Genomic DNA, 24,497 nt, shown 5'->3' with positions numbered 1-24,497 from the left:
GCTGACTCACTTCTTAGTCTGGTCATAGAACAAAGCTCTTAAGGTAAAGGCAGCATGTGAAGGGCACATCTGTTCTAAGGTTTCATTTTCCTTTGGATGACAAAAGAAGGCAATCAGCTTTGAGTCTCAATGTTATTTCTTCCTGTAATACAGAGATGGCAGTGGAATTACAGAGATAAGGATGGACAGATCTTCAGACTAGGCTTCTTTCCCATGGGTTGGCAAGAGCTGTCACAAACTACTCCTGATGAACTTGTCCAACCTGCTTTTAGTGTCCGTAGGGTAATCCAGTGATTGAGGTGCTAAAAGCATGGAAGGGAGTCTGCTTTAGTGTTTGACAGTGTCTATCCTAAAGCATGCTGCATCTCCTAACAGTATGGCAAATTTGTAGGGGCTCCATTTCTAAGAAATTTTTATTTTCATTTTCAGATCATGTCACCATAAAGCTTGTAGTGCGTTTCCATGACATCTTCATTGCTTCTGTGGACTTCTCTTTCTATGACTGTGCTGCAGTGGCCCTGCTGTGGAAATCGGCACCGTGAGCACCTGCTTTTTCTCTTCTGTAGTTTTAGGGAGGGTGGCTGTCCCTTTCTGGGTTGTCCTGTCTTAGCAGCTGCTTTTCTGTCATTCCTCCAGGTGCCAGAAGTGTGTGAGCAGTCTCTGGCGATGTAACTGGTGCATCCAGCAGCACCTCTGCACCCACAAAGCAACCTGTGAGGAGGGAACCATTATCTACAATGAAAGGGTATGTCTCCTGCTCAGTCCTAGTCCTGTGTGCTCTCACAGCCTCAGTGAGTCAGATCTCTTCCCAGGAAAAATAGCAGCTGTCAGTCACATCAAGCAAGGAGAGGTGGGCTTTTGGAGCAAAGAGGAGCTCTCCTTGCAGTGACACGAGGCTCTGCATCCCTGATAGATATTACGGGTTTCTGGGGAAGTGCAGTCAGATGAAGCAGGTCACTGTCCTGGGGCTATGCAGCCAGCGTTGTCAAAATGGAAGGACAAGAGCAAGCTGGCAGGGAGGCTGCGCCAGGGAGGTGGAACATGTACCCTGTGTAGCTGCCACAGGTGGCCTTGCATTTTTGTGGAGGATGAACACTAGCAGACCACCCTTTGAGAGGAAGCCGGTGCAGCCATCTATGGGAAGAGGGAGTGTTGCTGGATCTTCTGTACTGTGAACATTCCCCAGTCCTGTCACACAAGATGGTACAAGATATAGCTGTCATTAAAATCCAGAGGGTGGAAAGGCATCTTGTCTATGGGAAGCCATACAGAGTGTTCTTCTGCTTGGGTTTCATTGTTTCATTTCTTTCCCTCTTCTCATCTCACCTGTTGTTTCTTTCTAGGCCCAGATCCCAACCTCGAGTGTGTATCCCTCTTCAGCTGCTCCCCTCACCAAGTCCTCCACCACACCCCCCACCATGGCCACAAAACTTGTCACCACCCCTGTGCATGTGGGCCCGAGCACTGTGCCCCACACGGAGCCCATCCACGTCACGCCCTCCGCAGCCTCGGAGACGACGACGGAGCCGGCGCAGAGCCCCAGCTACACCCACCTGGCCCTCCCCACCGAAGCCGCCTCCCTGCAGGCTGCCACAGAGTCCCCGCTGCCACCGCCAGCAGACAAACCTGTCACTGTGCCAGAGACAACTTCTCCTGCTGCATCTGTCCTCTCCAGCCCATCTAAAAACATGGATCACATAGCCTTGCCCACTGAAGGGCCAGCCACAGCCCAGGAGGCCCGGCACACAGACCCACCCACCACCCTCGGGGGTAGCCCTCTGCACACATCTCCAGAGGCAGCTGTAACACCTTCCCCTCATGTCACAAGTTTCAAGTGGCCTCCAAGTCCTTTTCCTACCACAGAGGCGCTGACATCTGCCATCTCATCTCCTCAGAGCCCCAGCCAGGTGCCAGGGAGCCCTGTTGTCTCTGATGATACTCCTGGATTGCCAGGAACTGAGCTCCCTGTTTCAGGGCTCCCAACATCAGCTCCTCCACAGTGGCTGGTGGAGGAAGGTACAGAGCTCCAGGACACAGAGGACTGGATGGATTTGCTTCAGGCTGAGAATGACACATCTCTTTTCTCTGCTTCTACTCTTCTGTCGGGTGATGGCGATTCTTCAGAGAGGGATGTCCCTGACTTTCCCAGGATCCTTCACCCCGACCTCGATTATCAGTATGATGCCCCTGAGTTCTGGGAGGAGGTAAGTTACTGGCCTTTTGCAATTCACAGTCTAAGGCTGTAACTCTTTGAAGTTTTCTTACAGATTGTCAATCTAGTATTTCAGCACACAGGAGAGGTTGTGTCCTGTGGTTTTTTTTCAGAGTGAAGAGCCTAGCTGGGGTCCAAATGCATGTCCCTGTGTGCAGGGAATCCAGGGATCTTCACTGTTTCCAGTCAACGTGGCAAGGAAGATAACCCTGCTGGGAAAGAACTTCCACCTCTATCAGGTAGTCAGCTCAATGCCATCACCATCAAGAAATTGCATTAATGCAGGGCACTGTTTGGACAACCTGGCCACTGGGCTGCTAAAAATATGTGTAAGATACAGGTGTGACTCTGCTTAGGTTTCTCCTAGAGGAATAACCTATTTCTGTGCATAAAGAATTCCATAGCTGGATGTATTTGTGTGTAGAAGGTCACCCAGAGAAAGGGAGAGTACATACAGGTGTGCACCAACCTGCTGGAGAAGATCTGCATGTATTTGGATTAAATTGCACCTGTGCTGCACTGCAGATGGTAGTTCTTGGAATAACTTTCTACTGAATTCATCCTGTTTGTTTGTCTCTCCATAAGCTAAAGACAAGTCATGTGTTCCCTTTCCTTTCTGGCATGCTCATATTAATGTGGCTATTCCTGCCATACCTGAAACTTCTGCAGTGGGGAAAACCACCCTTGACAGCTGTTTCTTGGGTGTGCCTCTGATAAAAATTCTCTTTGCTTCTCAAGACAGAAGATGATTTAGTAACCTTTGACAAAAAAAAACAGAAACAAACCAACTCAGAACATGCAGCCCACAGTCTAATTGTTACTTTATACATTAAACCTGACATACTGCACTGCTCAGAGGAGCAGAGCTGGTTCCAGAGAGATGCATATCTAGCTTTTTTACAGGAAGTATCTAAGCAATTCAGTGGAAGGTTTACAGGAAAGAGACAGGGAGGAGAAATACACACTTACTGGTTTTGACATGCTCTCCCCTAATCTGTGTACTCTATTCTTCATCTCCAAGCTAGTGTTTCATGGGGATGTACTGGCATAACTTCAAAGTTTCCACTGTTTGGTTTTATTTATCTCTCCCTCTGTGCTGCGTTCTCTGCACAGTGACACACGCGCTCCTTTCTAGGTGTTTTGTGATGGTTTGCCCTTCATACATGAAGGCAGTCACAGCATGGAGAGCCCTTGAATATAGCATAGAGTTGGCATAACGAGGGGAACAAGAGGAGCATGCTGCTGGCTTGCTGGCTTGGGGAAAGGAGCTGGAGAGGCAGGACAACACCTGTGCAGCTCGAAGCTCTGTGTCACTGAGGAATGGTGCCATGTGTCTCCTCCTGCAGGACCAGCAGTGGGACTATGAGTGTGTCTTGAATTTGGAGGGGAGGACAGTGGTGATGGAAGCTTATGTGGAAGGAGAAGAAACAAACAAGTCCCTGTGTTATATCACCTGCCAGATGAACCAGGTGAGTGCTGTGCCGTTTCACAGTTCACACAGGTGCTGGTTTTGCTCAGCAAGAGAATAGGATGGAAGGCAAGCTCTGGAGAAAAGAGCATATTTTGCAAAAGTATTTGTAGAATATTTAGCACTCTAGGGCCCTCAGCTATGATGCTGCTGCCTGCCAGTACTGGTACCTTCAACCTCAGGAAGATTGTGCAGTCTGAGCCACATGACCTGTTGCTCACTAGCTGTAGCAGGGGATGGTGCTGTCTCTGAAATGGCCAGCACGATGCCACTCCTGCTTTAGCTTGAAGCACTGTTGTTTGTCATTCTCTGCATCATGGCTCCTGTGATGATTGTTCTTTTGTGAGAAGAAAAATGCTGTTTTTTAGTACTGATTTTGTCCTTGGTGATAGAAGCGGGCCTGTGGATTGTAAAATTATCAGGGAAAACTAAAACAGACATGTACAATTCTGGATGCTGTGTGAATTTTACTTAAGGCAAGATTTGCAAGCAGAGATGTTCTTTTTAGTTTACAAACTCATATAGTTAAGGGAGAAGAACAACACAGGCTCTTGTGCACAAGCCCTGCAGACCAATTGTGATCCTACATTGTCACCTCTACTGAAATTACATAAATGCCAGCTTGAGCACCTTTCTGAGCAGGTGGCTTGTAGATAGGAATTGGCCACTTAGGAATGCAGTTAGGAAGAAGACAAGTATTGTTGTGAGCACAGACTTGGTTTTCAGTATTCTTCTTAGTGAACCAAAACTTGTTACTCTTTCTAGAGCAGAATTGTGACTGTGAACGAGGACAAGCCTCTGCTGCGCCTGCCCCAACTAACACTGTCTTGTCTACATGCATGGACGTTCCATGCAGGCTGTCTGTGCCATGCACTATTTAGTATGGATGCTGGTGCTTCTTGCCAATTCAGCTGGTTTGGTTTTACCTCTCTTAAGTCCTCTTGATGATCTTTGTCTTTGCAGTACAGTTACACAGCACCTCAACTCGAATTCAATGCTGTGGTGTTTGTGCAGAGGCGACGACACCTTCGAGTGGACAGTGCTGCAGATCTTCATGGTAGGAGTGCAACACCTTCCCAGTAAGAACACAGCAGATGAGGTGGAGGGGAATTGAGAAATCCTCAAATGAGGCTTTTTATACTTGTGGTAGTCCTATCACAAGAAAACTAAGGAAAACAGAGCTGCACTTCTGTCACTTGTCATGGGGCAGGAGGAGGAGTGGGGGTCTGTGAAAGACACCAGGTTGCTGGGTTATGCTGTGCCCTGTGGGGATGTTTGCAGGTACCTCTGAATTTTTCTCCTTTGCAGTGACTTTTTACAACTGCTCTGTGGGACACACTGATTGTAGCCGCTGCCAAACAGCTGACTCAAAGTACAACTGTGTGTGGTGTGGAGGTGACAACCCCAGCTGTATCTTCAGGGGCTCTTGCAAGGAAGAAATTGAAGACCTGTGCCCAGCACCTCTCATTCACTCTGTGAGTAATTTGCTCACTGGTGTACTGCACACAGGGCAAGGAGGGCTCCGTTCTGCAGTGGAAATCAAAGGGCTGTGAACTCAGAGTGCAAACAGTGCAGCTCAATAATTTATTGACCTTCTGAAGAGGAAGTTCAACTGGAGTCACTCAGTGTTGTGAGGATTCTAGACTGTTGTTGCTGGGCTTTCAGTTTGCTAATAGAGAACAGTGGGGAAGAATTCATTTGTATCTCAGCTGAAACTGGCACACCAGAATCATTCAGGAGCTGGGAAATGGTCCACAGGATGGATCCTCCAACTGTCCTGAGCCAGACCCTGAAACAGGCTGGCCCAACTAAGCCTGGGGCAGAGAAGGGTAAAACCTAATGACAACAGCACAGCAATGATGGGAAAGGCATGACAGGTTACTGGAATTAATTTTTTTTGTCTGTTTATTTTAAATGTTTCTTGCTAACTGCCACATGACAAGTGTCTGTAGCCATGTGTCCCTTTTGCTGTCAGCTTGTCCTCCCTTCAGTGGCACACAACATCCATGTGCTGCATCTTGTCTTAGTTTACCTTGGATGCTGCTCAGGGACAGAGCTTTGACATTTGTGCAGCATGCAATTCATTGTCGTCCTGATGCTGAGGGGGGAATGGTGCTTGCTGCTTCAATACTAGTAACATGTATTGGCTTGTGCATTCCCACTCTTCAGCAGAAATGCCCTGTGGAGTGGTCAGCATGTTGATGGGAAGGCAAAGTAGGGCCGTCTTTGCCTTGTCAGTTGGATTATCACCTCTGGGTGGGGACTGCTGGCATCAGCGAGGTAGGGGAAAGAAGGCTCCAACTGTGATGTTCTTTATGGCCTTTCTTCTGATGAGGCTGCAGCCTGGGACTAGTCCAAGCCAGTAAAAGAAGTCAACAGCAGTGACCTGAAGAGGCAGAGTTTGCCCCAGGGCAGCTGAAGGGCCCTGTGCTGTAGATCAGTCACCAGACTGGGGAGGTCTGAGATACTGTGACATTTACACGTGCGCGGATGTCTTTGCAGGTGTACCCCCTGTCTGGACCAGTGGAAGGTGGCACTAGAATCACCATCACTGGCTCAAACCTCGGGCAGAAACATCAAGACATTGCAGAAACTGTCACTGTTGCAGGAATTCCCTGTGCCGTAGATGCTCAAGAGTATGAGATCTCTAGCAGGTAGAGTATCTGAAACCTTCTCCCAGAGGCAGGCGCTGGCTTTTCCCTTGGCTGCTGACCCAGCCTGAGATGTCTTTGCCTTTGCTGTAGTAGGTGTTGAGCCCTGCCTGTTCCCAGGAAGTGCCCTGAGTAAGGTCACTGTGTGAGCACTTGCTCAGGCAGTGACCCTAGAGAGATAAGGGTGTGTACAAGGCAACAGCCAAACAGCGATGCTGTGTTCCGACCACGCTGCCCAGACAGCGTGGAGCTGTGGGCTTAGCACCCTGCAATTTCATGGGTGTCTCACTGAGCCACAGGAGATTTCAACAAAGCAAAAGACATGGCTTGTGCAGGTGTCACTGATAGGGAAATAGCCTGACCGTGTTAACACAGGGTGAGGATGGGAACACATGATTGAAGGCACACCCCTAGACTGTCAGTCTTCACTTGCTAGCAAGACTTCCCCCCAGGAGCAAACTCAAAGAAAAGATCCTCTCTGCCAGGGACAGATGAAGAAGTCCTGTGGGCCCAGTGCCACTCTTCTGGTGGCCAAGAGTGCCTGACAGGTCACACAGTGCTTGTAAAACTAGTGGCAGGGAGAAGGATGAGAAGCAGAAAGACCTATCCTCCTGAATCTGGCTCATGTCAGTAACAGAGAATTGTGCAGCTGGTGTGTCTGGCCAGGGCACAACAAAATAATGAAGCAGTAGTTAGGTGTTTTGTGTAGTTGACCTGTGGCAGGGCAGGTAGGTGGGAGCTTTGGACAAGGGAGGGAGAGGAGCCAAACAACCAGCAGGAGAAAAGGAGGGCAATTGTGAGTAAACTCTTATCAGAGCTATCACAAACATGTTTTTCCATTCCATGGTAGCAGTAGTTGTAGCACCCTTCCCTCTAGGAGCCAGGTAAGATCCTGCTGGGAATGGCTTGCTGTGTTGAGCAGTGTTGTCCTGTCTGTGCAGTTTGTTTGTCTGGATCCATCTGCTTTCTGTTTTCATCCTAGAATTAGAGCTTAATCTTTCTGGGGTTAGCACTGTCTGTGTTCTGTATCTGTAAATCACCTGGTATCACAGGGTCTTGGTTTGGGCTGCACTGCCTAAGTTCAAATTCCTCATCCGCTTTAGTTGAGGGGATATAGCTGTGAACCTGGAACCCGCTCCTGAGCAAGGTCCAGACAAAATTAATCTCCTGCTATGAAGGAGGGCTGGGAAGTCTCCTGCAGATTAGCTTTTCTGTTAGCAAATGAGTGCTGTAATACGGGACTCCTTGCTGCTCTGTTCTAAGTGCAGTTTTCATCTTGTCAGCATCTCCAATAGCAGATAATGTCTGGAAAAAGGGCAAAAAGGGGAGGAATGGCTGGTGCAGATCAGGGGATCTGGCTGGTGGCAGAGGCCACTGGCTGAAGACCAGTAAGAGCTAAACCCAGGTCTTGAGTCTTCTCCTGCATCAGACACAGCACTAATGTGTGGATTGACCACTGCTGGCTTGAGGTCCCTCCAGATGCAACTGATTTTCATCAACTCTGGAATATAGAAGAGTTCTTGGACCCTTTGTGTATTTGTGACACAGTGGGATTCATACTGTCTGTCCCAGAAGGAATAATTTTATATAAGACGGGCCTGTTTGGAACTGGTCCCTGCTTTTTTCTGCTGCACCTAACCCAGCTTTTTTAGAGGTTTTTCTCGATGTTTGGTTGCATATTCTGAGCATCAGATAAGGCTGGAAGAAGGGATCTGTGGTTGCTAGATGTTTTTAGGACATGCTGCAGTGGATGCAGCTCCCCTGCTCTCCCCTGGTGTGACTTTGTTCTTGGATTGTCCTGCAGCATCGTGTGCGTCACCGGCGGGAGCTGGACAGAGAGGTTTGGGCATATCGTGGTGGAGGTGCCTGGAGGAGGTCGTGGGGTTTCTGGTCATGTTTTCACCTATCAGGTAACATAACTATAATATCTCCCCTGTTTTCCCAGTATCTCTGCTAAATGGCTGTTTATTGTATGGACTTAAAAGACCCTACCAGGCACTTCCTGCTGGTATTTTCTTCTGATTTTTCTGCTGCTTGTGTTGTGTGGTATACTGGGATGGTTTTTTTTGTTTGATTTGGTTTGTTCCTCCCTCACCCTCCTTTGGATTATAAGAACAGCTCTACTGCTAATACTAAAGATCCTGAAGTCTAGTGATTTTTATTTCTTTTTTGACAGTAGTAGCTGTTAAATACTGAGAGGTATTCTGTGGTTTTCCTCTGTTTCCAACTTGAAGATTTAGTTTATTGATGGCTTAACATCTCACAAAGACTTCTGACTTTTCTTTTGTTAATATATAAATTGCTGTTTGAACATGCTTTTATCTTCTGACCTTCAGCAGCTGGTGGCAGTAAGTCCAAAATTCCTGTGCATTGTGTGGAGAAATGTTTCCTATCGTTTTTAAACATGTTTCTGATAACTTTTTGATATCTTAAACCCAGCAACTATGAAATAATATTTGAGTAACTTTAAATACAATTACTTCCTTTTCTTCCTTTCTGTGCAATTTACAATAGATTCTGACAAATCGTAAGTTCTTCTGGTTTTGGGCTTGATATAACCATTTTATGTACTAGATTGTACTTGATGCTCTTCTTTTGGTTATCACCAGGATGCCATTTAGAGACTAGCAGTGGTGTACGTTTGCTTTTTATCCTTTAGTCTTCTTCCTCCTTCTTAATTCATGGATCTTGCTTTTTGTTTGTTAGCAGTGACTTGTGTCACTCTGCTAAATTTTGCTGCAGCTCCTCAGTGGTATTAAGTTTTTTTTTTTTGTTACAGCACAGGTCTCAACAAAAATTCTTAGGGCTCCCTGCTGTTAATCTCCTCATCTGCTAGGCAAACAGGCAATTTATTTGCTACCTTGTTTTTCCTAAACTGAGTTATTAATCCAGTTACTGATCTGAACAATCCCTTTGGTCTGTTAATCCTCAGGTTTGTGTGTGAGGCTCACAGCTCAGCTGTTTGCAGCATCCATATGCCTTTGGCACTCTCTGGAAAGGTCCTTGATTTGTGGTTCTTGCTGGTGTTATTGATCCCTCCTCTGCTCAGCAAAGTAACTGCTGGAGTATAGCTGAGGCCTGCCTGTGGTTTGGATCTGTAGCTTCTATTTTCAGAGCATTGTAGGCTACTGAACACATTCTGCTGTTTTCTTTCCTTGTCTTGTCTTTTGAGGTCCTTGTCATTCACTTTCCTTTTATTTTATTTGTTCTTTTTTTTTTTTTCTTCCCTCTTCTAGAATCCAGAGCTGAAATCCATTGTTCCAACCCAGGGTCCCAAAGCAGGAGGAACCTGCCTTACCCTTCTAGGCTCGAAGCTGCTGACTGGGCATCCTAATGAGATCAGTGTCCTGCTTGGAGACCTCCCTTGTCAAATGTAAGATCACACCTTGCCAGTATGCTAGCTGTGCACTGTCCTGAGTCCCCCCTAGAGCCTCCCAGGGTGTGATGCTGCCTGGAGCTCTGCTTTCCTCTGTGTTTCAGGGGATCTTCCCTGTGAGGGTCATGGCAGCAACCTCAACCGTCTTAGATTCTGGCCCACCTTCCCTGGATATGAGCAGGGCTGCACACCTCTGTTCTGCTTGTCCCTTGACAGGACTGTAACCCACCCTGACACTCTGGTTTTCCTGGTGGGAAGCTGCAGTTGGCTCCTGCAGCCTGATCCCAAGAGCTGCTTGTTTCCTTGCACCCCGGGACACATAAACCTGCTTACCTCACTGCTGGTGAGAAGGTGCACGTGCCTGCCTTGGTAGCATGTGTCCAGTCTGTTCAATCTGGACCATGACTGTACCTGCTTTTTGTCTGTGTGCTGCTCCCAGCAGCTGCCCAGCAATTATTGCACAAGATAAGGCACAAGAGCTTTTAGCATGAGATTTAGGAAAATAGCAGAAGAGGTTTGCAGACTCTTTGCAAAGAGAAAGGCGCAGTACTATAAAATCTGTCTCTGCAGTGGCTGTGTTAATCCCTTGTTTTTCTTGTCTCTCCAAGTCTCTCTGAGATGACAGAGGATCAGCTGGCGTGCCAGACAAGTCCCAGCAATGTGTCCACAGAACTCCCAGTCACCATCAAATATGGGGAGCAAGAGCGGAGATTGGAAGGATCCCTCTTTAGATATACTCTGGATCCCAACATCACTTTTGCAGAGCCACCTAAAAGCTTCCTCAGGTAGAAAGAATGAGTGTCCCTTCCCCTGGGCAGTGTGCTGGGGCTGCAGCATCAGTGTCATCTCTCTTGAGTAGCACTTCGGGGTGGAGCCAGGCTTGTCAGAATGAGCATAAACAGAAGAATGGGAGCATGGACAAAACTGAGCTAATGAATAACAGGTGAGTCAGATCAACTACTTTTGTCTTTCAGTGGCGGAAGAGTGCTCAGAGTTCATGGCTACAACTTGGATGTTGTACAGAAACCAAAGATCCGAGTTACAGTTTCTCCATCTGAACGCCGGCGCCGAGGAGTGGGGCGATGGCGAAGGATCATCCCGGACTCTGAGTGTCCTGAGGGCTCTCTGTGCAGCATCCAGCAGGTAGCACAGCTCTCTGTGGGGATGTAGATGCACAAGGGTTGATGTTCCACCTCTGAAGAAGTGGCCTTTCTGTCCCTAGGGCTTTTTTCCTCCCTCCACTTGCTGTTATCTGCTTGGATTGTACTAACAGTCTTGGCCCATGGAAGTGTTCTCTGCCAGGCTGAGAGGTTAAGCACCTCCACAGACATTTCCATGGGCTGGGTCTGCCTCTGCCTAGAGATGTGCAGGACTGTGATGTGGGACAGAAATAGCAATGCAGCAGTGGGGAGATAAAGGAATCTACATCTGAGCCAGAGAGCTTGTGTGGCTCAGTGTGTCTGTGCTTCAGATTCTTCCTTTTGCATATTTCAGTCTGTTCCTATAGTTCCTGGGAATGTCTTTCACTCTGACATACAAAACCAGGCAGTGAAATTAACAGCACCACAATTATTTTCTGCTCTCCTGCTGCCAGTCTCCTAAGATGGGTCATTACAGAGGTATTGATGTGGTCACCAAGGTCACAGCGCATGCAGCAGAATTTGCAGAGGTAGAGGGTGGTTTGGCAGCCCTAGTACGAGAAGGGTTTGCATCATTAGTGCAAATGATGACGGGCTTCCTGTACATAAATGTGCTCCTGATGCACATGCATCAATAACAGCTGGTTTTATCAATGTTCTTAGAAAAGATTTGTGGCTGTAGGGCAGAAAAAAAAGTAGTCTAATACTTTCACCAAATGTATAAAACATATGCAACCAGGCATGGGAACGCTTTCACAGAAGCATTCAGACTGGGAAAACAGCCTTGCATTGAAAATGTTTGGTCCTATTCTCTCAGAGCAGGGAAATCTAAAGCTGGTCTCTCTCCAGAATTTGCTGCCAGGGGAATGTCAGAGCTGATTCCCACTGCTGAGACCTTCCAACAAAACCAGTGCTATGAAAGCTTTCCTTTAGAGGAACATGGGGAATTCCTCAGATCTTGGATTTTTCCCCTTTACAGTTAACCAGGGTTCTTCTGGCATTTCTCCAGATAAGAAGAATGCAGACTGGCCCCAGATTGTTTGGGGTGGAAAGTATTGCCAAGCTGCAGGAGAAGCATTGGTGTTCTATTACTGACACTTTTTTTTTGCCTTTTCCACTTAGTTTGAAGAACCATGTCTCGTTAACTCTTCTTACCTGATCCTGTGCAAAACTCCAGCCATTAACCTGCTGCTGAGGAGTGTCCGAATCAAACTGGAATTTATTCTGGATAATCTGAGCTTTGATTTCAACTCACTGCATCCCATGCCTTTCTCTTATGAAGTCAACCCCATCCTAAAACCATTGAATGCTGAGGACCCTGCCAAACCATATCGTCACAAGCCAGGAAGTGTCATCTCTGTGGAGGTAAGACAAAAGCCAGCTGGAATTAATGTTCCTTGTATGAGGTTTTAAGTTGGTGTCGTGCAGCATCCAAGGTTTTTAAAGCATTTGACAGGTTGCAACCTGCCGCAGGACATCTGTTTTGGCCTGTGAGAAACAGTACATAGGAGGCAAGAAAAGTGCATCAGAAAATCTCCCTGAGTCCATAAATCATTGCTCGAGCTTCATAGGGCTTATGGAAACTTCTGTGGTTTGTTTTTTGGGTGTTATTTAATCCTAATAAACTGTTTGTATATGAGATATTCATACTACATTATCCCCACATCCTGTTCTCAGCTGCTGACTCTATCATAACTACTTCAGTTTCCTCCAGAAATAACTTAAAAGAATCCTGCCAGTGGGGAAGACCTGTTACTAAGTGAAGGCAGGAAAATCACTAATTAAAGATGATACAGAAGAGCACTGTGATTCTATTTTTACTGTACATGCAAGAAAAAGTTTTTCAGGTATTTCTTTTGTATGGAAAGGTGCTTTTCAGTCCAGTACTCTTAAAGAAAGTAATGGCTGCAGCTGTAGGTGCAAATTCTCCACATGCTCTCTTTTTGCATATGGGTGAAAAACTGTGAGGATGTAAGAGCATAGAAATGCCTAAACCTCTGCCATTGGAGTTGAATGCATCTTGGAGATGTAGGGCAGTTGGAGAAGACTGGAAGAGAACTTTAAAAGACAAGGAGGTTGACTTGTCAGCCTGTTGGGATACCCTGACAGAGCTCTGGGCTTAGAAAGCATTAAAGCATAAAAATGTAATTACCGTCAGTCAGCATGGTTTTATTAAAAAAAGAAAAAGTCTTAATCCCCCAAAATTAAAGCAAATAAGAGAAATAGCACAGATATGTTACACCTTTGAAAGGCATTGACTGACTCAGTTGAGTGTGCAGGTTAACTGACATGAGACTACCTTTTTAAATATACAGAGTGAAGAGCTGAGCTTAGCTGGGTTTTGCTGAAGAGCCTTAAGAGGACAGGCTATTTATAACTGTACTTGTGCAGTGTGCTACAGGTCCTAAAGCTAAACCTAAATCATATGCAACTGAATTTTTTAACTTACAAACCTAACTCCTGCAGCCTATTCACATGTGAGCCTAAACAAAGAAGAAAAAAAGCTGCTTTTATCTCATGGTGTTAGTCGCCTCCATCTTCTCTGAGGCCATGGCAATACATAGTTGTTTGTTCACTGATTTCATGCGCTGTCCAAATGTATTTCAGGGGGAAAATCTAGATCTGGCTATTTCCAAGGATGAAGTCATGGCTATGATTGGGGAAGGCATCTGTGTGGTGAAGACACTAACAAGGAATCACCTCTACTGCGAGCCCCCCTCGGAGCAGCCGGCTCCGCGGCACCGCACCAAGCGCGAGGGCACGGACCTGCTCCCAGAGTTCACGGTAGGGAATCAGCAGCACTGCCAGGAACCCTGTCATTTCTAGAAGCATGTGCAAGAACTGGGAGTGGGATGTGAAGTTAGGAAAGGTACAAGCCTGCTGAGGAATGGAGGAGGTAACAGGGGTGGCAGGGAACTGGTCTTGTTCTCAAATTCTGCTCTTAAAGGCTAAAGTTGCCTGAAAGTAAACAGTATAGCTGGGTTCCCTGTGCTGTGGGACAGCTCTTCTAGGCAGCTGTGTGCCCACTGTGCTCATTCTGGAGAAGCCCTGTGGCTTTGTATTTCGTTCCTGCACAGAGGAATGGAATCATCATGGCAAATGCCTTCTTCTCACAGGTTCAGATGGGAAACCTGAACTTCCTCCTGGGCCGAGTGCAGTATGACACGGAGAGCCAGCTCACCTTCCCGCTGGAGGCACAAATTGGTTTGGGTGTTGGTGCATCCTTTGTGGCACTGATTGTTCTGGTCATCGTCTTCATATACAGGTAAAAAATTCTGGCGTGGATGAGGCCTTGAAGTTCCTCTCAGTGTTTTTCAGCGGGTGTCACCAAGCGTGTACATCTTGGGCCTAAACAAGGTTACAGTTTGCTTTATTTTGTGCTAAATTCTGAGCCCCTGGTGGTGTTGGATGCAGGAGGCATGTTGCAGTGCTAGTCACAGTCTGCCCTGTGGTTCATTAGAATCTAATGGGTGCTTCAAGAGACACATCTAGTTTATGGTACGCTGTGTGGTATCCTGCAAAGATGATGCTCTGTAGAAATCGCCTCAGCACCAACTGCTCTGGCAGCAACACAGCGGTTGGCAAGGACAGTCCCTGGGCTAGTGCCACCAGGAACAATTTTGCTTCTTATTGCAGGAGGAAGAGCAAACAGGCTCTGAGGGATTACAAGAAAGTTCAAATCCAACTGGAAAATCTGGAAACGAGTGTTCGGGACAGATGCAAAAAGGAATTCACAGGTCAGTCACTGAGCTCCTGGGTTTTTGCAGCTTCAGGGAAACTTGGAGAACCACCCTCAACCCTACCTCTCTTCTCATTCCTGTGTACTTGTCTGCGTAGCTCAGAGCAGGCGATAATTTATCCTGTGCCAGTGCATAGAAAGGTAGAGCCAAATTCTTCCTTTTTAAATTCTTTAATTCAGGGCACAGTGATTTATACAGACCTCTCTTATTCTCCACTTCATCCTCCATACTCAGGTGAAGACCTAAAGTCAAGACAGCACATTTGGAGCAATCTTAAGGACAACTAATAGTCCAGTCTTTGTATAGGGCAAGTTGAATTGCAGCCCATGTTCTTACAAACTTACAAAAAGCTTACAAACTTTGTACTTCAGCTCTTTACAACTGTGGGAGACCTGGGGCTCTGAAACTCTGCAGGTGACTGAGACTGTAGTCCCCAGTTAATGTGTGAAGGAGTGAGAAGCAGGTCTCTAGTACTCTGTCTTTGCTGTAGGTAATGCCTGTAACCACAGATGTGTGCTGAATAGTGACTTTCACTTTATAAAATTGGAAACCAGCTCCTGATTGGAACGTTCCTCATGCTATTTCTCCTGCTGCCTAGTTTGGCTTTAAATATTCTAGCAATGATACCCCAGTATGCCTCTTCCTGAGAGGAAATATCCTTCCTCTTTCTCAGTCCCATGCTGCTGGCCCTGGTTCCTCCATCTACCTCATGCTCTGCACTATCAGTTGAGATCATGTCAGTTGTGTCATCCTTATGGGCATTTTCCTTTCCCTCAGACCTCATGACTGAGATGATGGACCTCACAAGTGACCTTGTGGGCACAGGGATCCCCTTCCTGGACTACAAGTCCTACGCAGAACGCATTTTCTTTCCGGGCCACCGTGAGTCCCCACTGCAAAGGGACCTTGACATCCCTGAGTGCCGACGGCAAACAGTGGAGCAGGGCTTGGTGCAGCTCTCCAACCTCCTCAACAGCAAACTCTTCCTCACAAAGGTAATGTCCCTCTCTCTGCTGGCAGCCTGCTGCGGGGCCAGAGCCATAGTGCTGGCAGCCTGCTGCGGGGCCAGAGCCATGGCACTGGCAGCAGGAGGTGGGCAGTGTCTGTTAAGGTTAATTCCTTACTAGTTATCTGCACCTCTTCCAAGAACCAGCAGCTGTGAGTGCTTTGTTTTTAGCAGATTCACACGCTGGCTTATCTCTCTCCCACCAGTTCATCCACACTCTGGAGATCCAGCGCACTTTCTCTCCGAGAGACCGGGCCTATGTGGCATCGCTGCTCACGGTGTCGCTGCACGGGAAGCTGGAGTACTTCACTGACATCCTCAAAACACTTCTGAACGACCTTGTGGAGCAGTATGTGGCCAAAAACCCCAAGCTGATGCTGCGGAGGTGAGTGAGCCAGCCATGGTCCCACTGGCAGCTACCTGAGGGGACAGAGCCTTTCTGCCTGGTTGGCAAGCTCTGAAAGGCTCTGCCAAGTCTTCTAATCCCACTTTGCTGTTCAGACGTCCCTGGGTTCACAGCCATGCCATGTTTGGAAGCTAAGCTATCTCCCATGTTTAGATCCCCAGTAGTCTCCTATCTGATCCATCCTTCTGATCTGAACACATTTCCCTTGTTTGAGACCTACCAGAGGCTTTCCACTGTTACTGTTCCCTGCTTCTTGTCTCTCCAATTCTGTAATTTGGTGCCTCCTTCAGGCTGACAAGTGCTTCCAATAAGTAGTGTCAAAAGCATTAACTGCATTGGTCTCAAAAGGCTTTTTTCCCCCCCTCTCCATTCTGTATCATGACTCAGAGTGCCTTTCTTCCAAAGGGAGTGATCTTTACCTCCAGATCTCTCCCAGTTCTGCACCACATTCCTGTGACCAACCTGATGCTCTCTTTCAGGACAGAAACAGTGGTAGAGAAGCTGTTGACCAACTGGATGTCCATCTGCCTGTACGCCTTTGTGAGGGTGAGCTCTTTGTCCCGTTGTAGAGGGGCCAAAAGAGGGGAGACAAACACAGCTTTGCTTTGTGCCTCACCCATAGCTGAAATAGTGCCAGGGTCACTTTGTATTTCAGGGTGAGGAATAAGGGCTGGGCTGCTCACTGGGAACGGGGAGTCTTAAATCAGCATCAATACCACTTGTTTCTAGGATGTGTCACCAGGTCATGGAGGCTTCAGTGTAGCTCCTTTATCTTGAAATACACAGGACACAAGCTGGTCTGTGCATGGGAGGACAGATGCTGGTCTAATTCCTTTTCTAGAGGGCTGGGGAGGCAGCAAGGATTCTCTCAGATTAGTGACAGAGGCAGAACAATGCTTTGGTCATGTGCATCTCTCTGGTACTGGACAGTGCACTTTTCCTGTGCAGGGAGCAGGAGCTGTTGGCACTGGCTCTGTCTTTGCCTACTGTGGCTCAGCTGCTGTATCCTCAGTCCTGCGTGATATCCATGTTTCCGTGCCTGGGGCTCTGCTGGGAGGACCAAGCTGAATTTCTCTCCTCCTTTCCATGCCAGGATTCTGTTGGGGAGCCCCTTTACATGCTGTTTCGAGGAATCAAACACCAGGTGGACAAAGGGCCAGTTGACTGGGTGACAGGGAAAGCCAAATATACCCTGAATGACAACCGCCTTCTGAGAGAGGACCTGGAGTACCGCACTCTGGTAAGTGCCAAGTCTTCTGTCCTCCCTGGTACAGCAGGGCTGAATGTCTCTGCTGCCATAACCAAAGCACAAGTGCAGCACATCCTGCCACTGTCTCCTGGGAGCCAGGTTTGTTCCAGCAGCACAAGTTCCAAGTTCGTAGATGATGAAGAGCTCTTGCTAAATCAGGCACTTTTGCCCCAGGCTGGTAGGAGCCTTCACCGTACTCATCTGGTGTACATGCTGTGCTGTGTCTAGAAATAAGGGGATGATGTTGCTGATGGCACATCCAAGCTCCTGCCCAACGCTCTTGAACTGGCTTCCAGCTCTTGACACAAGGCTAAGAACAAAAGACTGAGGTGTTTAACATCCATGATGTTTTCTTTTCTGAATCTCCTAGTGAAAGGACTAGCTGTTAACTTGCCTGAATGCCAGCCATCAAAGGTGTAAATGTGTCCGATGTAATCTTATCAGCTGAGTAGCTCTGACCTTTTCTTCCCCAGACCTTAAATGCTTTGACACAAGCAGGAGTTGGTGCAGGAGGGGCAGAAGACTCCCAAGGGATTTCTGCGAAAGTGTTGGACTGTGACACCATAACGCAGGTGAAGGAGAAAATTCTAGATCAGATCTATAAAGGGACGCCATACTGTCACCGGCCAGACCCAGACACCCTGGACCTCGGTGAGCAGAGCTCTTTGCTGACAAAACTCAGTGAGGAAGTGAAGGAATGGTGGTTCACTGTCTGTGCACAGCACCCTGGCACATGTGAAGTTTGTCATTCTCTGCTGAGTGTGCAGAAGCACTGACCACTCTGGCTAGGCACAACAGGGAGGAGGCTGTAACAGAAAGAGGCAGGGGTGGGAAGGAAGCAGTTGGGTTCACCTTCTTTCATTTCATGGTGTTTTTTGCCAGACTCAGACCACAGCAATGGCTTGGGCAAAGGGATATGGAGAAAGTGTAGGAGGGGAGGAGGATTTGAGTGCAGTGCAAAGATGCTGTGGGCATAGACTGGCACTTCCTGGCAGCCTGTTCATAATATATGTCAGGGAGGATTTTGCCCATGGTAGCTAATGAGTGGTAGAACTTACACTGGGACAGAAAACACTCAGTTTTCCATCTTCTTAATTCTGTTGATGAATAATGGTGACATTTAGTAGCTGATAATAGTAGCTGATAAGAACTATGGGTGCATGTTTGTGGTTTGAAGAGTCTCCACCTCCTTGAAGAGTCACAATCTGACAGAATTTGTAGGAACATCACAGGTGGAACATGGGAGGCCATGAGGCCACCTGTCCCTGTGCTCAGAGGGGTCTGTCCTGTGAGTGCTGGACTCAGCATCATTACAGGCACTTGCTCAGGTTATGTTTTCTGTGAAATAGCACAGGTAAAAGCTGACGAGGACCAGAGTGTGTTTAATGAGGTCAGCCAGGTTAACGCAGATGATGCCTCGAATGAGCAGTTAATCCTTTCCTTTTCTGTGTTTCAATGGCTGTAGAGTGGAGATCAGGGCTGGCAGGTCATCTGATACTGTCCGATGAGGATGTGACATCTGTTGTTCAAGGAACTTGGAAACGTCTGAACACTCTTCAGCATTACAAGGTCAGAACTCAGTCTGCCATTGCCTTATCTCTCCTCTCATCCTACGCACTGTCAGGCTCTGTTTGCAGCTCTGGCTCCTGGTGGACCACTGTCAAAAGGTTGGACCTTTCTTGCAGAGCATATTCAAATTAAGTCAATGCTGTGGCTGCAGCCTGACTTCCTCAAACACAACCCTTTCCTTATCCCATACCTGAGGTGTACATAGATATGGCTTGGAAGGATAGGCACAAGTTCATACTGCAGTGAAAGTGATGTGCTGGATCTGTTCCTGTTCCAGACCAGATCAGTTAGGAGGTGATGACGCACTGAGCTGCCAAGTACCTTCTAACAATGGAAAGAGGGATTTGTTTTAATTACCTTGCACCAGTACGTTGTATCTTGCAGTATGCTAGTACCCTGCTGCAATATGTTCTAGATCTGAATGACCTCAGTCCCTGAGTATTATCTTCGTTGTGCTTTGAACATTTGTTCTTTAATTGGTACAGACAAGATTTTCTCACCCTCAGGAAAAACAGTGATGGTGCCTCCAAATCCCTGTTTCTGTCCCTATTCCTAGTGATGGTACAGCCTGTTATGCTCTACAAGCACTTGCCTATTCTGCTGATGAAACATGCCATTTGCTTTGAATATTGTTGTTTTCCTTATGTGCAGGTGCCTGATGGAGCAACAGTAGCACTCGTCCCACGCCTGACCAAGCACATCCACAGGGAAAATCAGGATTACATCCCAGGAGAAAGTGAGTTTGATGTCTTGTTCTCATAAAATTACTTCAGAGCACTTGCCAGTTAGTGGGACAAGTCTCTTGCTGTAGCCCCAGCTTTATGCTGATATAGAAGGCTGACACATGCCTTGAACCCTCACAGGATTGTCAGGAAATGTGAAAGCTTGGTCAGGTGAGGTCAGAGAAAAGCAAAAGTGTGAGAGCAGAGGAAGGCTGGGCTGGGTGTGAAAATGCAGAATAAGCACAGGGTCTGACTCTAGGGCTGACCACGGTCTGCAACTTGCAGAAATCTTTGTGCCTTCAGGTGCTGAGCATGGCGTGAGAGGGATGATGGGATGTCAGGCAGTTTCCTTATTGCCTGGCAGAGTGGACAACTCCCTGGATGCTCCTGTGGCATGAGGGATAATAGCCACAGGCTGAAGCTTAAGAGATTCAAATTCAATATGGAACAAAACATCTTCAGCAAAAGGGTGGTTCAACCCTGGAACAGACCACTGGGGTGGTGGGGGATCTCTGTGTGGGGAAGTTTCCAAGACCTTGAAGGTTTTGGGTGAACAAAGGCAACCTGCTGTACTGTTGGCAATGGTTGTACTCTGCAGAAGGCTGGATAGAGGTCTCCAGAGATTCCTTCCCATCTGTGTTTCTGTTATACTGGGAAATCTTGCTTTCTTGAACCTCACCTATCCAAAGTCTACTGTGAGGGAGCTAACACTAATTGCTTGGTTTAGAAACACCAATGCTGGAGGATGCAGATGAAGGTGGGATCAAACTTTGGCACCTGGTAAAACCAACAGAAGAGCCAGAGCTTCCCAAGCATCGGCGTGGGAGCTTAAGAGATCGGGAGCGGGCCAAGGCAATCCCAGAGATCTATCTGACACGTCTGCTCTCAATGAAGGTGAGAAGAAGCACAGATTGTGTTGTGCTTAGGATCTTGCCTTCCTTCATATCCCCCAGCAGATTTCAGGGGTGTGTGTGAAGATGAAGCAATACCCGTTACCTGCAGTGGCTTTGGGAACATCTGAGTCTCTTCTACATTTTGCTTTGTTCACAAGGTTCTCTTCTGTTCCACACACCACAGGGGCCTCCTTGCTCCCTTCAGTGGGGGTGGAGTACCCTTGGATGGGTGAGGGGCTGTCACTGAGAAGAAGAGGGTGACTCTCATCTGTGAGGCCTAGGCTCTCTATTCTCCTCTACCTGTGCTGACCCTCTCCTGTTTGATTTTCCACAGGGCACTCTGCAGAAGTTTGTGGATGACTTGTTCCAGGTGATCCTCAGTACCAACCGCCCTGTTCCTCTAGCAGTCAAGTACTTCTTTGACCTGTTAGATGAGCAGGCCATACACTATGGGATTGCAGACCCTGAGACCATCCACATCTGGAAGACAAACAGGTAGGGTGTTACTGAGGGCCCTCGAGGAGGCACTGCTGGCTTGCTTAGAGCTTGCAAAGTGACAGCCACCTCTACCTACTGAGAAGGAGCAAAATTCAAGTGCAGGGCAGCAGACCATAGGGTGAAGAGCTGGCTTTGCTGGGAGAGCAAAGCAGAGAGATGCAATAAAATGTAGAATATCTTTCAGCGCTGTAGCTGCTACCTCTGCTGATGCCCTTTTGCACTTCTGTCCTCTCTACAGCCTCCCCCTGCGGTTCTGGATCAACATCATCAAGAACCCCCAGTTTGTTTTTGATGTTCAGACGTCGGATAACGTGGACGCTGTGCTGCTGGTCATTGCACAGACCTTCATGGACTCCTGTACAATAGCTGACCATAAGTTGGGGCGGGTGAGTACAGAGGGAGAAGGACCATGGTTGGCACACAGTTGAGCAATGCTGCCTTAGGAAGGCAATAATGTTTACATAGCACCATGGGGACAGCAGGCCAGGCTCCCCTTGGCTTCCATGTGCAGCGGGAGAGGAATGGGGGCTCCTGGGAAGAGAGGAGGGAGGATCAGATTTTGCTTAGCAACAAGAAATTGTTGAGGAGTGCTCTTTATTTACAGCTTGCAGTTACTTGGGGAGCAGAGCTGAAGTCCACTTGGGTGTGGCAGACAGTGGGAGTCACAGGATGCAACTTGGGACATTCAGATTGGCCATTAGAAAGGCTTTCCACCATCACTAGTCACCCTGTGCTGAGGGTGGAACAGTCCTGCACAACAGGTCACCAGAGATGGGATGGGGATCTCTGGAGCACATCAGGCATCAGCTGTGCAAAGCCACAGCCAGTGTGATCTCATACTGGTGACCACCCAGCTCCAGGTGGAAGGCTGGACTGGGGATCCGGGGGTGCCTTCATCAGCACATCTCAGGGTTCCTCAGACTGCATTACTAGAAGAGAGCCTGCTATTTGAAGTGCCTCTCCATGCAGAGGACAAAAAATTCCTGATCCTGAACAAATGGCAGAAAACAGAAGTGTGTTACCTGCTGCGGTTAGTCCACAGCAAAATAAAGGAGCTTTTCATAACTAATTCTGGTTTTGGATGTTCAAGGACTCTCCAATCAATAAGCTGCTTTATGCCCGGGACATTCCTCGCTACAAGCAGATGGTGGAAAGGTAAGTGATGGATGTGAGGAGCTGTAGTTTCAGCAGAGAGGAGAGGGGACCATGCACTAATTCCTGTGTGCCCCTGTCTAGGTACTACGCAGACATTCGTCAGACCATCTCTGCCAGTGACCAGGAGATGAACTCTGCCCTGGCTGAGCTGTCACGGGTAAATAAAAGTATTTCAGAAGTCACCTGGCCCCTCACCTGTGCATCCAGGAGAGCGTTATTAATGCAAAGTTATTAATATTCCAGCTGAGTGTGCAGTTCTGCTCAGACACACTGACTGTGCCTAGTGGCTGCCCTGCACCACAGGGAGGGTGAGGATTTGCCCAGCAAGCACTGGAGAGAAGAGGGGGTAGTCAAGGATTCAGGGCTAGAAATACATGTGATTTTTCCTTTGTTAGCAACTGTTGGTAAATTCTCTTTCCTGTTGCTTTCTTAATGAGTTGTGAGGACACAGAATTTGACAGGACAATTGTTAGGTGTCTCACAGTTTTGTCTAATTTCTTCTCTTATAAACAGAATTACTCAGGTGACCTCAATTCCCTGGTGGCTCTACATGAATTGTACAAATACATCAATAAGTACTATGACCAGGTGAGTGTGTGTTTCCAGCAGGTATGAATATACCTTTCTTCTTCTGCCACCCGAACAAAAAAACTACAAAAATTAACAGTTAAGAGCAGCCAGACTATTCCAACACTGTATTGTTTTGTTGGCATGCATAACTCATGTCATGAGTTTGTTTTATTCTTATCAAAGAGCAAGCGAGGAGATCAGCAAAAAGAACTTACCTGTAACTTGGAGCCTCTTGGGATTTCATGTGTGCTTCTTTACTTTTACTCCAATATCCAAATACTCTACTTAAAGAAGAAATGCAGTTAGTTCAGATTAATGTACTAAAGACTTAATTTTCAGGTGAGAAGTTTAGCATTCTTTTTGCCCTGTGAAGTCTGTAAGTTACTACAATGAATCTTGAATACTTCTTTTGTGGCTATTTTGAGATTAATTACTACATACCCACTCTAGACTAGAGCATGCTGAGTTTCAGCTTGAGGTTCTCCATACTGCATGGTGTTCAGCTGGTTGGGTGTTGTGTGCTGGAGAAGGGCTGCCAGTGAGCTCTGTCTTGTTGCAGATCATCACTGCCTTGGAAGAAGACCCAACGGCACAGAAGATGCAGCTTGGATATAGACTGCAACAGATTGCAGCAGCTGTGGAGAATAAAGTCACAGATTTGTGACAGGCACAGACAGACTGCTCTCCCCTGGCTGAATGGGGACAGTGCTCATCCTAGTTGATAAACAGGGTGTCCTGCTGCCATTGGAACCAGACTCTCCAAGGAACCTGCGGGTGACGTGAGCAAGGGGATGGCCAAGGCAGTACAAAGTACAAGCGTCCTTGCATCTCAGAGAATATTTTTTTACAGTTTTTTTTTTTCTTTTTAAAAGCAAAATGAAACAAAAAAAGACAAGCTCTGTTTTTTCCCTGGCAGACTGCGGAGGGACCACACAGGTCCTTCCTACAGATGTTATGTGAATGTGCCAAGTTTGCAAACCATGTTATTGAAGAGCTAGGTGACAACACTGAGCACTGTCTTTGGAGTCCTCAGCCTTGCACGGATGCCCTTTCCAGTGCTGGAACACTCCCTGCTGCAACCACTCACTTCCTTGGGGATGAGGAAGCCTTTCCTGGGTTGATGGCTGTGCTAACCTCTATTTCCAGCTAGCAAGCACTCCTGAGAAACTCCTTGCAGCAATGTCCCTGCTGGTCCCAGATGTCGGATGTGGAAAGGAGAGTGTCCGATGGTGAAGGTCTCTTGCTCCCCAGTGCTCCGGTCTCTTGACAGCTCGTGTGTGGCACCTGCTTGGCTGGAATGTGCTCACCAGCATGGGTGTTTGCCATAGGGCCCACTGTAAATGAACAGCACCCCCTCACCCTTTCCCTCAGGACAAATTCGGTGTGTGAGAGTCGCTACCTGGCTCACTTCGGTCTCCACTGACTCAGCTCGGATCTGTCTTCCTGGTTCCTTGTGGTCACAGGTTGCCCTGCTCTTTGGAAAAGCACAACAAATGCCTTGTGCCACTCCCCCTTCCTCCAGTGTCCAGCTGTTCTGCTGCTCTGAACTGGACTTGTAAATACCCTCAAAGTTAATGTATTTAAATGCTAAAGGAGAATGTTTAACTTCGTGGCTTTGAGACAAAGCTTTTCTTGGAGAAGTATCTCTGTGCACTTCTACTGACAAACGTCTGTCAGCACTGGAGCAGTTTTCTCCACTGCTTTGTCTGCAGGGATAACTTGTAGGTGTCTCCGTTGTCGTACCAGCAGCTCGCCTTTCCCCGCGGCTCAGTCCCAGGCTCTCTTTGTGCTCTTCTCTTAGGCTTGCCTTACACCTAACTCTCAGCTCCACTGCTCGAACTCT

At 47.5% G+C, this 24,497-nt stretch overlaps 1 protein-coding gene across 9 annotated transcripts in view; it reads left to right on the top strand.

Moving 5' to 3' along the window:
* PLXNB1 (plexin B1) overlaps window positions 1-23,538 on the top strand; it is a 73,877-nt gene extending 50,339 nt beyond the window's left edge. For 8 of the 9 annotated variants that reach the window (XM_038148948.1, XM_038148945.1, XM_038148949.1 and 5 more), the window contains 30 exons: window positions 430-538; window positions 637-745; window positions 1,344-2,204; window positions 2,326-2,451; window positions 3,559-3,681; window positions 4,644-4,737; window positions 4,989-5,155; window positions 6,183-6,334; window positions 8,136-8,241; window positions 9,568-9,704; window positions 10,316-10,492; window positions 10,682-10,850; window positions 11,969-12,211; window positions 13,454-13,630; window positions 13,963-14,111; window positions 14,483-14,583; window positions 15,364-15,581; window positions 15,799-15,977; window positions 16,478-16,544; window positions 17,092-17,238; window positions 17,721-17,898; window positions 18,713-18,816; window positions 19,468-19,552; window positions 20,266-20,432; window positions 20,766-20,926; window positions 21,168-21,315; window positions 22,020-22,084; window positions 22,166-22,241; window positions 22,598-22,672; window positions 23,214-23,538. In XM_038148948.1, the coding sequence (XP_038004876.1) occupies window positions 430-538; window positions 637-745; window positions 1,344-2,204; window positions 2,326-2,451; window positions 3,559-3,681; window positions 4,644-4,737; window positions 4,989-5,155; window positions 6,183-6,334; window positions 8,136-8,241; window positions 9,568-9,704; window positions 10,316-10,492; window positions 10,682-10,850; window positions 11,969-12,211; window positions 13,454-13,630; window positions 13,963-14,111; window positions 14,483-14,583; window positions 15,364-15,581; window positions 15,799-15,977; window positions 16,478-16,544; window positions 17,092-17,238; window positions 17,721-17,898; window positions 18,713-18,816; window positions 19,468-19,552; window positions 20,266-20,432; window positions 20,766-20,926; window positions 21,168-21,315; window positions 22,020-22,084; window positions 22,166-22,241; window positions 22,598-22,672; window positions 23,214-23,318 (4,775 nt within the window). In that variant the 3' untranslated portion in view covers window positions 23,319-23,538. Of the gene's footprint in view, window positions 1-429; window positions 539-636; window positions 746-1,343; window positions 2,205-2,325; window positions 2,452-3,558; window positions 3,682-4,643; window positions 4,738-4,988; window positions 5,156-6,182; window positions 6,335-8,135; window positions 8,242-9,567; window positions 9,705-10,315; window positions 10,493-10,681; window positions 10,851-11,968; window positions 12,212-13,453; window positions 13,631-13,962; window positions 14,112-14,482; window positions 14,584-15,363; window positions 15,582-15,798; window positions 15,978-16,477; window positions 16,545-17,091; window positions 17,239-17,720; window positions 17,899-18,712; window positions 18,817-19,467; window positions 19,553-20,265; window positions 20,433-20,765; window positions 20,927-21,167; window positions 21,316-22,019; window positions 22,089-22,165; window positions 22,242-22,597; window positions 22,673-23,213 lie in introns of those variants that run through there. The other variant, XM_038148954.1, reaches the window with a different exon arrangement.
* The last annotated feature ends 959 nt before the right edge of the window (window positions 23,539-24,497 follow it).

The sequence above is a fragment of the Motacilla alba genome, chromosome 12 (assembly GCF_015832195.1).
Source record: "Motacilla alba alba isolate MOTALB_02 chromosome 12, Motacilla_alba_V1.0_pri, whole genome shotgun sequence".
In the NCBI taxonomy this organism is placed as follows: domain Eukaryota; kingdom Metazoa; phylum Chordata; class Aves; order Passeriformes; family Motacillidae; genus Motacilla; species Motacilla alba.
Note: the sequence above shows the minus strand (reverse complement) of the source record. Positions and strands in the feature narration are given on the sequence as shown.